At 45.1% G+C, this 13,496-nt stretch overlaps 1 protein-coding gene across 1 annotated transcript; it reads right to left on the bottom strand.

Moving 5' to 3' along the window:
• Positions 1-10,963: 10,963 nt before the first annotated feature.
• On the bottom strand, positions 10,964-12,094 carry LOC139460224 (uncharacterized). The gene is made up of 2 exons (XM_071241733.1): positions 12,085-12,094; positions 10,964-11,913 (listed from the first exon to the last, which is right to left on the bottom strand). The coding sequence occupies exons 1-2, from the start codon at positions 12,092-12,094 to the stop codon at positions 10,964-10,966; spliced, it is 960 nt and encodes a 319-aa protein (XP_071097834.1).
• Between the last annotated feature and the right edge of the window lie 1,402 nt (positions 12,095-13,496).

The following is a 13,496-nucleotide window of genomic DNA, read 5'->3' as shown; positions in this document are numbered from 1 at the left end:
CTTGTTGGCACTCGGTGGCGGGTGGTGACTAGGGACGACGCAACTCATGGATTACAACCATGGATTACGAACCCGCATCCCCCATCCCCCATCCCCCAAAACAATTCCAAACGTCCACTTGACAATGATGATATGTTGAAGAAGTGTGTGCGTCGAATTCCATCTTTTTCTTGAGACTCTTGATCAAACACCTCTAAAGTTGAAACTATTTGCAGTATCAAAGGGTGTATATGGAATGGCAGGAGATGTGAAAAACACATTAAACCCGATCAGGCTCTATTTTGATAGAATGCAACACAAGACAACAAGCACATAATCTTATGTCAACAAAGATGTTTGTGGCCATCCCGATTAGTCACTCCACACAGTAACACCAGTAATGGCATGGTTAGAGACTGGCGTCGACTGTTTGCTGATATGAACGAAATTGACATCGGATCTGAAATGAAAGTACAAGGTGTCGTTTTTGTAAAAAGATTTATAGCTCGAAGAAACAATGAAACTCACCGAACAAACATTAAGCTCTTTTCTATTTATTCTCCAACTGCGTCAAAATCATTTGAAGCAGGATACTGTAATATCAATGTTCAAACCTTCATTCCAAACCCTCTCAGATGTTTCAAATGCCAGCAATTCGGACATAGTGTGAATACCTGCACAAAGGCCATTGCGTGTGCTCACTGTAATGAAAATACACATGTAACTGAGGAATGTGACAGCAATGATGAAAGAAGTGTCAGCTGCCCAGGGAGTCATCCATCCTTCTCTAAAGAAACAACAGATGGAGATAAATAAATAACTGTTTTGCTGATGCGAAGACACTAGTTCAAACTACAAATCCAAATGAAACTTATGCATCCATTACCAGACCACATTTTGAAACAGTCCGAAAAGCTACCTCGCCTGTATCCACTTCTTCAAAAAATTCACCAAACAGACTTGACATGGGTCAACAGAGATACTCCACAAGTATTCTCGACTCAACAGTCAGCTCAAACTACAGGATCACTCCCTGACACACAAATCATATCTCAAGATCACTCAAAGTTAGCTAAATCTTCTCAGGAACAGTCGTCTTCTCAATCAGCTTAAAAACACCAATCTGATACAAATGTGAAATAGGTTTTGAAAGTTAAAATAAAACAAGAACAGAATTGTCAAATCATTATCAAAGTGGCAGAGCCCCAAAAGGATCAGTCAAATCTGAGCCAACTATTCAACAAATTTGGATCACTAGAGAACATGGATGTGTCCGACAACATCCATCACAGGGCACATAGCTTGTCGCCCTTCAGTAAGGTGAGGGGTAGATCCCCGGTTAATCCTCCAAAAAGGTAATTTCTTCCCATATCGCACAGTTTATTTATAGGGGACTGAACACTTATTTTAATGAAGTACAGGACTTCACACGATCAGCATTCTGTCTACAAGAAACATGTCTAAAGCAGACAGATATTTTAACCTACATCAGTTCATTGCATACCATTCTTTTTCTCCTCCTGGTCAATTAGTCATGAGGCAGGATGTTATCCATAGCCCTGTTATACTTAATACTAATCTGAGGCTGTTGCAGTACGTCTAATTCTGTGTAGTTGTTATTACTCTAATAAATGTGCATTCGAATATTAGTAGGGACACGGCTGGTCAGCCGTAATAGGCGCCGTTATTCGCTGTGCAGAGTTGTGTCCCTTAACTGTGTCAGAAACCTATCATAGTATGTTCGAATTCTGATAATACTTCGAGGTTTGTCAGCAATATACCCGCCCTCGAGGGTTTCACCAAAATGGTAAACATCAAAGACCTTCATTAGTTTAGGCATGCCTTCCTAGTGATCTGGAAGCTGACACGTCGTCGTATTACTCAATTACTGCTCAAAGCGTCATTAAACACACTCACACACTCGAACGAAAGAGATTCCACAAAACTGTGCCGAGACTGAACCGTTTGTCAGGTTTTTCTTGTCTTGGTTTTGTTTGTGTGTTGTCCAATGCCATACTCAGCAATATTCCAGCTATATGACGGCGGTCTGTAAATAATCCAGTCTGGACCAGACAATCCAGAGATTACTATCATGAGCATCGATCCACGCAATTAGGATATGATGACATCCATCGACTAAGTAGGCGAGTCTGACCATCCGATTCCGTTAGCCGCCTCTTTCGACAAGCATGGCTTGCTGAAGACCCAACTCTAACCTGGATCTTCACGGGTTCACTTGTCTTGAGAAACATCAAATCGTGGGACGTCAATGCCACAGCCCTGTAAACAAGCGAGTCTGAACCAGACAAACCAGTGGTTGACATAATGAGCGCTTCAGTATTTACTGAAAGCGTCAATGTTTGTTTGTATCATTCAACACATGTGATATCACACTTACCAAAATCACACCAATGGCACCAATGATTGTCTTACCATCGCCACACACCTAAGTTCCATTAACGTGGCTTGGTAGTCTGCAGATGGTTTCTGTAATATCAGAAACATGATAAGAATGTTGAAATAATAAACAAAAATAATGTTGATTATGTGTTGCGATGGCTATGAATAAGTCGTAGAACACCACATTCGAAACTCTCCAAAACAACGAACTGTAATCTGTCGAACAACAAAAACACCAACAGCACGAACAAAAAGAAGAGCAAACCAATAAGTCAGTTAACAATATATTTTAAACCAGAAAACCAAAAAATAACAAGTAGAAAATTTTGAAATTGTATAATCTTGTTCTTTCTTCTTTCGAATATTGAATAGATACATGTTCTGTCAATAGTAATATCTGTTTACTTGTTCGTTGCATCCGGGTTGATGGCTCTCTTTAATTCAATATTTTAGAATATAATATCATTTTAAAAAATGCAAACTTGCAATTACATGACTGTCATTGGAAAATTATTTATTTACATGGTAACAAATGCATAGCTTTGAATTTGGCTGGATGTGTATAATCTTCTATCAGAATGTCAGTCTTGATCCGTCCAAACTATTCGATTTGCTTATATTGCAAGCTTTGTGTTCCAAATATTTATGTAAACCTAGGGGTCGCTTTAATTGTGCATTTGTAGATATAAAAAAATGTTATATTTACTTCTTACCAAATGATGTCATGGGAAATCATTTCTAGTTTCAAAGAATATGTCTTCATCGGTAAAGGTTATGTATTAAAACACAATCTGGTAGAACACAGTGCTTCATAACATCTAGTGGTGTACGCAAGGGATGTATATTAAGCCAAGTTTTGTTTATTTTCTTCATTAATGCGCTCGTCTTAGAAATATATAATGAATGTCATTTTAGTGTGTTTGTCAGACAAGATATCATAGATTTAATGTTACCTCTCTTTGCTGATGATATTATAATGTTTTCATATTCTGTTTACAGAAACACTTGAATGTTCTACACATAGGGATTGCAAGTTAATTTGTCAAAAACAAAAGAAATTGTTTTTAGAAATTCAGGCATCATTGCCAAAATTGGAAAATCGACATATAGCAATATCCCCTTAAAAAATGTTACTTTATTAGGCTTGAAGCTATCATCCAAACTATCATGATTACTTGCGTGCAAACAATCAGCATCATAGCATCAAAATCAATTATACATATCTATATATTTTCAAGCAAAATGTACATGTATCCTTTTCTGAAGCTTATGCTATATTTGACGGCAAAATTACCTCATCTTGTAACACGATGCAGAATTATTGGGTGCTAAATATAATGACGCTATTAAAAAGTACATTCTTCTTACATTAAAAGCTTTAAAATGGTTGAAAATATGCTTTCAATAAAGCTATTAAAGATGAAAAAGGATGATATATCAACTTAGTGGTTGATAATAATATTGGTTTGAGCGTGGGTGAGTGAGTTGGGTTTAACGCAGCTTTTAACAGTATTCAAGTTATATCACGGCGTGTCAGCTTAATATGGGAGGAAAGCACGAAGTGATGCAGGTCTCAGACGTTTACCACTTCGGTGAAACCCACGAGCATGGGTGTGGTGCTGACAAACCTAGAAACATAATCGGGGCGAACCGGGATTCGAACCCACAATCATAGGTTTCTGGCGTGCCCAAGGGACGCAACTCTGCACAGCGAATCACGGCGCTTTAGACGACTCGGCCACCCGTAACCCCGGTTTGAGAGTGGGATCGCAAAGATATCCTAAACAATGTTCCAAACTACTGAAAGCTCTTGATGAGAATGGCAAGACGATAAGGATGTCCAATGTGAGAGATGTATTACTTTTATGTGGTTAATCCTTTTGTGTGGATTTCCCAAGATGTAGTCGATACAAATTTGTTCTTATGATAATGCTTTAAAACAAAGGTTACAGGACATGGATAGTCAAAACTGGCATACAAGTATATCTTCTGCACGTTTCCGCAGCCATTACAATGACATTTAGTCTGCTATAGAACCAGAGACGTATATAAGTATGTTAGATGATTAATCACTTATTATGTCTTCCTGTAACTATAGCTTGTTTAAGTGTCATTTGTAGATGTGAAAAAGATAATTTCAAATGGAAATGGGTAAAAACTGCCAGTTAAGACAGATGGGGGATGAATTTCATATGTTAATAGTTTTGTTATAAGTATCAGCAACTAAGAGAAAAGTATATTCCGAAGTTTAAAAAAATGCATAAAAACAAGATGAAAATTATCAGTCTTACATGATCCAACAATATTGATGAAACATCTTTTATCTGATATAGTTTTTTGGATATCGTGTATATCACGTGATTAAACAAATGAAACTGATATATCAACTGTACAATAAGCCAATTTAAGATGTTCCCGAAAAATCTATGGCGAGCTTTCTGACCTAATATGAAATTAATCCCTAGCTAGGATGAGTTTGTTCTATGTTGTGTGTATACAAGCGTACATTTGTTGTGTAAACGCACAACTCACTCATCCACACACTCACTCACATATTTTACAGAAATGGTTAAAGAAGAAAATGGAAGATAACGTCGCGCTCAAGGTTGTTTCACTTATAGAGCGAAGTATACTCAACAACAAAAGTTCCTGTGACACCAATATTTTAGTGTATTTTTCAAACAAGTAAAGTTTGGTTTTCAATATTGTAGTACATGTATGGAATCATGTCATAAAAATGAAACTGCTACAGAAAAGCATGCATCCCAAGGCATGCAAAAGTTGACTTTTATGCAAGCCCCAAGCATTTCACTACCCAAGAATTGGTATAAAAACATGTGCGTTAACGGGATTCCATATGCATTGTTTAGCATCGTGCTGACAACAACCACTCAGTAAAACAACACAATTACGCAATTATTCAACATTACGATATGCCACGCATGTCCGAAAATGAGCGTCTGCGAGCCATTGGTATGCTTGAAGCATGTTGCAAGACAATTTAACGTCCACAGAAACACCATTTGGTGTTTATGGCAACGTTGGCAACAGACATATGCAGTCAGAGACCATCCTCGGAGTGGCAGGCCACGCGTAACCAATAATTGACAAGACAACTGGATTCGAACAACACACCTACGAAATCGATTCCAGCCAGCAACAGTGACTGCAAGAAGCATCCCTGGCCTTCGACGAATATCTTCACAAATTGTACATCGTCGCCTCAGATGTGCAGGGATTGTCACCAGACGTCCCATTGGGACAGGAAACCACCGTCTAGTACGTCTACAGTGGTGCAGACAGCGTCTACGCTGGACGGCTATACAGTGGGGACAAGTTCACTGACGAGTCTCGTTTTCACCTCAGCCACAGCGCTGGACGGATTCGAGTGTACCGACGTCGAGGTGAACGTTCAACCATTGTGTCATGGAAGAAGATCAGTTCGGGGGCGGCAGCGTTATGGTATGGGGTGGGATTACAGCAAGACAGAGGACCCGTTTGATAGTGGTAGAGGGAAACCTCAATGGACAGCGCTACCGCGACGAGATCAATAGCCCTGTTGTTCTACCGTGTTTGCGTCGTCATGGCCCAGGCATTACCTTTCAACATGACAACGCCTAGTCTCATATTGCTCGACTTGTTCAACAAAACAACGTGAATGCCGTCCCCTGGCCGGCTCGCTCCCCTGATCTCTCACCAATCGAGCACATATGGGATGTGATGGATCGGCGCCTTCGACGTCAACCACGTGTTCCACAGACACTCCAGGAACATCGAAACATGCTCCAGCAGATATGGACAGATATCCCAAAGGACTTTATGCGACACCTGGTCCATTCCATGAGACGAAGATGTGATGCTTGTAAATTGACATTTTGGCATGTTCATGTTTGTTTTATGAAATCACGAATTTTCTGAAGTCAGTATGGCAAATTAAACCATTTGAACACTTACAGGAGTCTTTTATCTGTTGCAAACCGAAATAGTTTCAGATTTGGTAAAAAACATAACTTTGCATTAAATCTTATTCAGTGTCACAAGAACTTTTGTTGTTCAGTATAATAATCGAGACAATTGTTTTGGTACATTAAATTATTACGAAACAATGATAAATAATTGTACTTTTTGGTTGGTTTGTGTCAGCAATATATCATTTATAAGACGTCGGTATGTAAGTAATCGTGCCTGGACTATAAAATCCAGTGAGTTTGTTTGTTGTTTAACGCCGCACTCAGCAATATTCCAGCTGTATGACGGCGGTCTGTAAATAATCGAGCCTGGGCCAGACAATCCAGTGGTTGATATCATGAGCATGGATCCTCGCAATTGGGATCGATCACATGTTTCAACCAAGTCAGCGAGCCAGACCACACGAGCCATGTTTGGTGGTGGTTAGAAATGAAACAAAAAATAATTGTCGATGGTGGTGTATGTGAAACGGGTATGATAGTTATGTTTTGAACCTTAAATGTGCATCTTCCCGAGACAAGGGAGATAACTGACGGTAAAAGTCCAGTTTCACCATTGCCGAACTTGGCTGCAGTTATGGAGTTATATTTTGGCTAGACTAACGTGTCTATGCATAGTCCAATCATATTCGCGCAACGAAATCGACAACCTATTCGTAAACAACATGTTTTCAACGTGCAGATTTCGTTCTATCGCAGGATTTGTAAAGCTGTGTACTGTCAGCTGGGCGTCGACAGATATTTACTAAATCTTTTCACGTTTGTATTCAAGGTGCTCACGTGATGTGATGTGATGCACTTCGCGAGGTAAGACCCGGTATCCTACTATTTATATCTTAATCCTCGATCAGATCGCCTTGACTAGGCACCGCCATGTTTGTTTGAAGCAAATGCAAGCGATATCAGAGGTGGAATCTGATTGGTCAATAGGACGGGCCTAGAAATGACATACCTCTTAATAGTCACTGGTGGCGCTACGATCGAGCCCAGAAATTCCAGCCTTGTTCGACAAGGGTGGAAACTGACCTTTAACAGTCACTTAACTCCCTTGTCTCGGGATGATACCCTTGCCGAACTAAGCCAGAATTCTAGGGTTACATTTTGGCTGGACTAACGAGTCATGCATAGTCCAATCAAAATTGCGCAACAAACTAGACATCAGGTTCGTAAACAACATGGATTTAAACGTCCCGATTTCCGTCGACTGCAGGATTTGCAAAGCGTGGTTTTTTCATCAAGGTACTCAAATGATTTGATGCACTTCGCGAGGTAGGGCCCATTTTAATAAAAAAGACGTCTTGACTATCGATTTGATGGTCTTGACTAGGCGCCGCACTCTTGTTTGAAGCCAAAGTGAGCGTGAGTGAGTGAGGTTTTACGCCGCTTTTTGGCAATATTCCAGCAATATCACGGCGGGGGATACCAGAAATGGACTTCATACATTGTACCCATGTCGAGATTCGAACCCAGGTCTTCGGCGTGGCGAGCGAACGCTTTAACCACTAGGCTACCCGACCGCCCCGCAAAAGTTAGCGATATTGAGGGGTGGAATCTGATTGGTCAATAGGAGGGGCATAGAAGGGACATAAAAGCCTCTGGTGGCGCTACGGTCGAGCGGAAGCTGGAATTTTATAATCAGTTAACGCTCTTGCCACGGGAAGATGTTGAGATGTGGTGTTTCGGCGACTGTTTTTAGCATTGTAACGTTATGATAACGTTTGAAATTGTTTGGTAATTTCAAGTGTATACTACAGTTTATATGACAATGGCCATTATAATTCAGCTAAGGCCGGAAAATCCAGAAATTGAAGAATTATCAGCGATCCACTCTGTCGGGGTACGTTGACCGGGGTACGTTGACCGGGGTACGTTGACCGGGATACCGAGACTGACCAAGCGCCCGATCCATTAACCTGCCTCTTTCAACGGCATATAGCATGCTGTAGGAACCACTGGGGTTCTGGGGACACATTCTTCTCCGGGTCACGATACTCTGTTGTTGCGACCGACAAAGAACTTCAAAAGGTCAGAAAAAGATTCCTGCAAGTCACAGAAATAGTATTTTGTCGAATAATGTGAACTTATGAAGGGTGATGGGTGGGGATGATAGGGTGGGGGTGATGGGTGGGGGTGACGGGGTGATGAGGCGGGAGTGATGGGGTGATGAGGCGGGAATGATGGGGTGATGAGGCGGGAGTGATGAGGTAGGGGTGATGGGGTGAGGGTGGTAAGGTAGGGTGAAGGGGTGAGGAGGTGGGGTGATGAGGTTGGGGCGATTGAGGTAATGTGATGAGGTGTTGGTGACGGTGTGATTGATGAAGTGGGGGTGATGGGGTATGGGTGATGAGGTGGTGGTGATGAGGTAGGTTGATGGGATGATGAGTCGGGGATGATGAAGTGGGGTGATGAAGTGGGGGTGGGGGTGAGGAGGTGGGGGTGAGGAGGTGGGGTGATGGGATGAAGAGGTGGGGTTGATGATGTGTGGTGATGAGGTGGGGGTGAAGAGGTTAGGAGGTGGGGGTGATGAGGTTTGGGTGATGAGGTGGGGATGAAGGGGTTAGGAGGTGATGAGGTGGGGTGAAGAGGTGGGGGTGATGAGGTAGGAGTGATGGGGTGATGAGGTGATGGGGTGATGAGGTGGGGATGAAGGGGTTAGGAGGTGATGAGGTTGGGGTGATGACGTGATGAGGTAGGAGTGATGGGGTGATGAGGTAGGAGTGATGGGGTGATGAGGTTGGGGTGATGAGGTGGGGGTGAAGGGGTGATGAGGTGGGGTGAAGGGGTGAGGAGGTGGGGGTGATGGGGTGAGGAGGTGGGGGTGAGGAGGTGGGGGTGATGGGGTGATGAGGTGGGGGTGAAGGGGTGAGGAGATGGGGTGAAGGGGTGAGGAGGTGGGGGTGATGGGGTGAGGAGGTGGGGTGAAGGGGTGAGGAGGTGATGAGGCGGGGTGATCGGGTGATGAGGTGATGAGGTGGGGGTGATCGGGTGATGAGGTTTGGGTGATAAGGTGATGGGGTGATGAGGTGGGGTGATGGGGTGAGGAGGTGGGGGTGATGGGGTGAGGAGGTGTGGGTGAAGGGGTGAGGAGGTGGGGGTGATGGGGTGAGGAGGTGGGGGTGAAGAGGTGGGGGTGAAGTGGTGGGGGTGAGGAGGTGTGGGTGATGAGGTTGGGGTGATTGGGTGATGAGGTGGGGGTGATGAGGCGGGAATGATCGGTGATGAGGTGGAGGTGATGAGGTGATGAGGCGAGGGTTATCGGGTGATGAAGTGATGAGGCGGGGGTGATCGGGTAATGAGGTGATGAGGTGGGGGTGATCGGGTGATGAGGTGATGAGGTGGGGGTTATCGGGTGATGAGGTGATGAGGTGGGGACGATGAGGTGGGGGTGATGAGGTGGGGGTGATGGGTTGAGGAGGTGGGGGTGATGGGGTGATGAGGTTGGGGTGATCGGGTGATGAGGTGATCAGGTGGGAGTGATCGGTGATGAGGTGGGGGTGATCGGGTAATGAGGTGATCAGGAAGGAGTGATCGGTGATGAGGTGGGGGGGATGAGGTGGGGGGGATGAGGTGGGGTGATGAGGTGGGGGTGATGGGTTGAGGAGGTGGGGGTGATGGGGTGATGAGGTTGTGGTGATCGGGTGATGAGGTGATCAGGTGGGAGTGATCAGTGATGAGGTAGGGGTGATGTGGTAATGAGGTGGGGGTGATGTGGTAATGAGGTGGGGGTGATGAGGTGGGGGTGATCGGGTGATGAGGTGATCAGGTGGGAGTGATCGGTGATGAGGTGGGGGTGATGAGGTGGGGGTGATGAGGTGGGGTGTTGAGGTGGGGGTGATGGGGTGATGAGGTGGGGGTGATGTGGTGATGAGGTGGGAGTGATCGGTGATGAGGCGGGGGTGATGAGGTGATGAGGCGGGGGTGATGTGGTGACGAGGTGGGAGTGATCGGTGATGAGGCGGGGGTGATGAGGTGGGGGTGATGAGGTGGGGGTGATGGGTTGATGAGGTGGGGGTGATGGGGTGATGAGGTGGGGGTGATGTGGTGATGAGGTGGGAGTGATCGGTGATGAGGCGGGGGTGATGAGGTGATGAGGTGATGAGGCGGGGGTGATCGGGTGATGAGGTGATGAGGCGGGGGTGATCGGGTAATGAGGTGATGAGGTGGGGGTGATCGGGTAATGAGGTGATGAGGTTGGGGTGATCGGGTGATGAGGTGATGAGGCGGGGGTGATCGGGTAATGAGGTGATCGGGTAATGAGGTGATGAGGTGGGGGTGATCGGGTAATGAGGTGATGAGGTGGGGGTGATCGGGTAATGAGGTGATGAGGTGGGGGTGATCGGGTAATGAGGTGATGAGGCGGGGGTGATCGGGTAATGAGGTGATGAGGCGGGGGTGATAGGGTGATGAGGTGATGAGGTGGGGACGATGAGGTGGGGGTGATGGGTTGAGGAGGTGGGGGTGATGGGGTGATGAGGTTGGGGTGATCGGGTGATGAGGTGATCAGGTGGGAGTGATCGTGATGAGGTGGGGGTGATGTGGTAATGAGGTGGGGGTGATGTGGTAATGAGGTGGGGGTGATGAGGTGATGAGGTGGGGGTGATCGGGTGATGAGGTGATCAGGTGGGAGTGATCGTGATGAGGTGGGGGTGATGAGGTGGGGGTGATGAGGTGGGGTGATGAGGTGGGGGTGATGGGTTGAGGAGGTGGGGGTGATGGGGTGATGAGGTGGGGGTGATGTGGTGATGAGGTGGGAGTGATCGGTGATGAGGTGGGGGTGATGAAGTGATGAGGCGGGGGTGATGAGGTGATGAGGCGGGGGTGATGAGGTGATGAGGCGGGGGTGATCGGGTGATGAGGTGGGGGTTATCGGGTGATGGGGTGATGAGGTGGGGACGATGAGGTGGGGGTGATGAGGTGGAGGTGATGAGGTGGGTTAATGAGGTGGGGGTGATGAGGTTGGGGTGATACGGTGAGATTAGGTGATGAGGTGGGGGTGATCTGGTGATGAGGTGATGAGGTGGGGACGATGAAGTGGGGGTGATGGGTTGATGAGGTGGGGGTGAAGGGATGATCATGAGGTGGGGGTGATGAGGTGGGGTGATGAGGTGGCGTGATGGGGTGATGAGGTGGGGTGATGAGGTGGGGGTGATGAGGTGGGGGTGATGGGGTGAGTAGGTGGGGTGATGAGGTGGGGTGAAGGGGTTAGGAGATGGGGGTGATGGGGTGAGTAGGTGGAGGTGATGGGGTGAGGAGCTGGGGGATGATGAGGTGGGTGATGAGGTGAGGGTGATGACGCAGGGGTGACGGAGTAATGAGGTGGGGGTGATGAGGCAGGGGTGATGAGATGGTGGTGACGGGGTGGTGTTGACGGTGTGATTGATGAGGTGAGGGTGATGAGGTATGGGTGACGGAGTGATTAGGTAGGGGTGAGGTGGCGGTGTTGAGGTGGTGTTGATGGGGTGGTGTTGACGGGGAGATGAGGTAGGGATGATGAGGTTGGAAGCTGACGGGGTGATGGGGTGATGAGGTGGGGGTGACGGGATGAAAACGTACGCAATAAATGATGCTGTAGAGACATAATGAAATTGTCATTTACACAATTTTGACTGAAACAACCATCCAAGAACGATAACTCTGTGATACTACAAACACAAGGCAAATACACTTAACCACAAAAGAAACGTCACCATGGATAGATAGTTGAGAAACTTTATTTGTCCAAACACTGTAAACATACCTTGAGACATATTAAAAAGATGAAACTTGGCAAAACTGATCATCAAGGTTGAAATTAAAGTGTCAAATGTTCTTAAAGTGAAACACAACACTAGTCTGAGAAAATGGCATCACAAGTCAGTATCTCGTGTGTCCGCCATGTGCATTGATGATTGCCGTGCAACATCAATACATGGATTTAGGGCAAAACCTGAAAAAGAAGCGTGCCAATATTTACATGACTTATTCCAAGTAAGATAATACTAGACAGTGAATGAGGTGAGGTGAAATGGGGTTTAACGTCGCGTCCAAGATTATTGCACTTATATAGCGACGTGCATGTACGTGTGTGTGTTTGTGTGGCTGCTTGTACTAGTCCAGACTGATGCCGATTTATAGTGCTATCTCACTGAGATACCATGCCGCAGTTTAAAGGAATACCCTACTCAGACACAGTATACGGACTCCTAGCCGACCAGTCCTTGTTTCAGCCCCTTAATGCCGAGCGCCAGACAGGGTAACAACAAGTACCATCTTTTAACGTCTTTTGGTTTGACGAGGTCGGGGATCGAACCCCAGACAGGCTGGACGCTCTACCACTAGACCACGGAGGCGGTCTGACAGTGAATGATTGCATGTATCTCATTAACTATTGTGTAAATTGAGGCCAGATAAATATTTATTACTTTATTACACATGTTTACAAACAAAACAAAAAAATTCAAGAAGACAGCCAGTCATTTGAGATTTTCAATAGTCTCAGTCTCAGATTAGTTCCTAATGTTTGTTCAGGGGGTATTTGCTTCTTTGTTTCACATACTATAAAATGGTGTTAAAATGGGGACGTCCCAGTTGATGAAACAGTACATCAGTGTTTGATATTCACTGTAGAAGTTGATTTTGGATGTGATTTTTTTGCAAATTGATCAGTGATGTTTTGGCCCTGTAGTACTCCGTTTCTTCTGGTATCTAATAAGAACATTTCCCTTGTCATGCTTGTTGTGTGGTTATTTCTTCCTCACAAACTTAATTTTTTGGGGGGGTTTTCCCCGCTTGTACATGCTGAGGCCTCGGTTAATTTTGGCGCTGTATGTAGTATCCCAACCAGGGATATTAAGACATCCATGCTCCTGTCCCTGCAACACTTTTGCGAAATCATATACTGCATATCAGTAGTCTGGACATGTTGATGTGCATCACTGAATAAATATATTGAGAATGTTATAGATGATTCGCCTGTGCTCATTGCTTATGAATCTTGTATTGATAGTATGTAAGGATGTCCATGGCCACCGACAGGTCATACCAGCATAGATTCATTTTGGTGTGTATTGAACTGGCTGCAAGCAAAAATGTGGAGGGAAACATATTTGTGGTGAAAGGGCAGCTTGTATTTCTGCAAATACATACAAAAACATCTTGTTTTATACTATT

This window comes from Haliotis cracherodii, unplaced genomic scaffold (genome assembly GCF_022045235.1).
Source record: "Haliotis cracherodii isolate W230 unplaced genomic scaffold, xgHalCrac1.p SCAF_14, whole genome shotgun sequence".
NCBI classification, from domain to species: domain Eukaryota; kingdom Metazoa; phylum Mollusca; class Gastropoda; order Lepetellida; family Haliotidae; genus Haliotis; species Haliotis cracherodii.
This window is presented reverse-complemented; position numbering and strand designations above follow the sequence as displayed.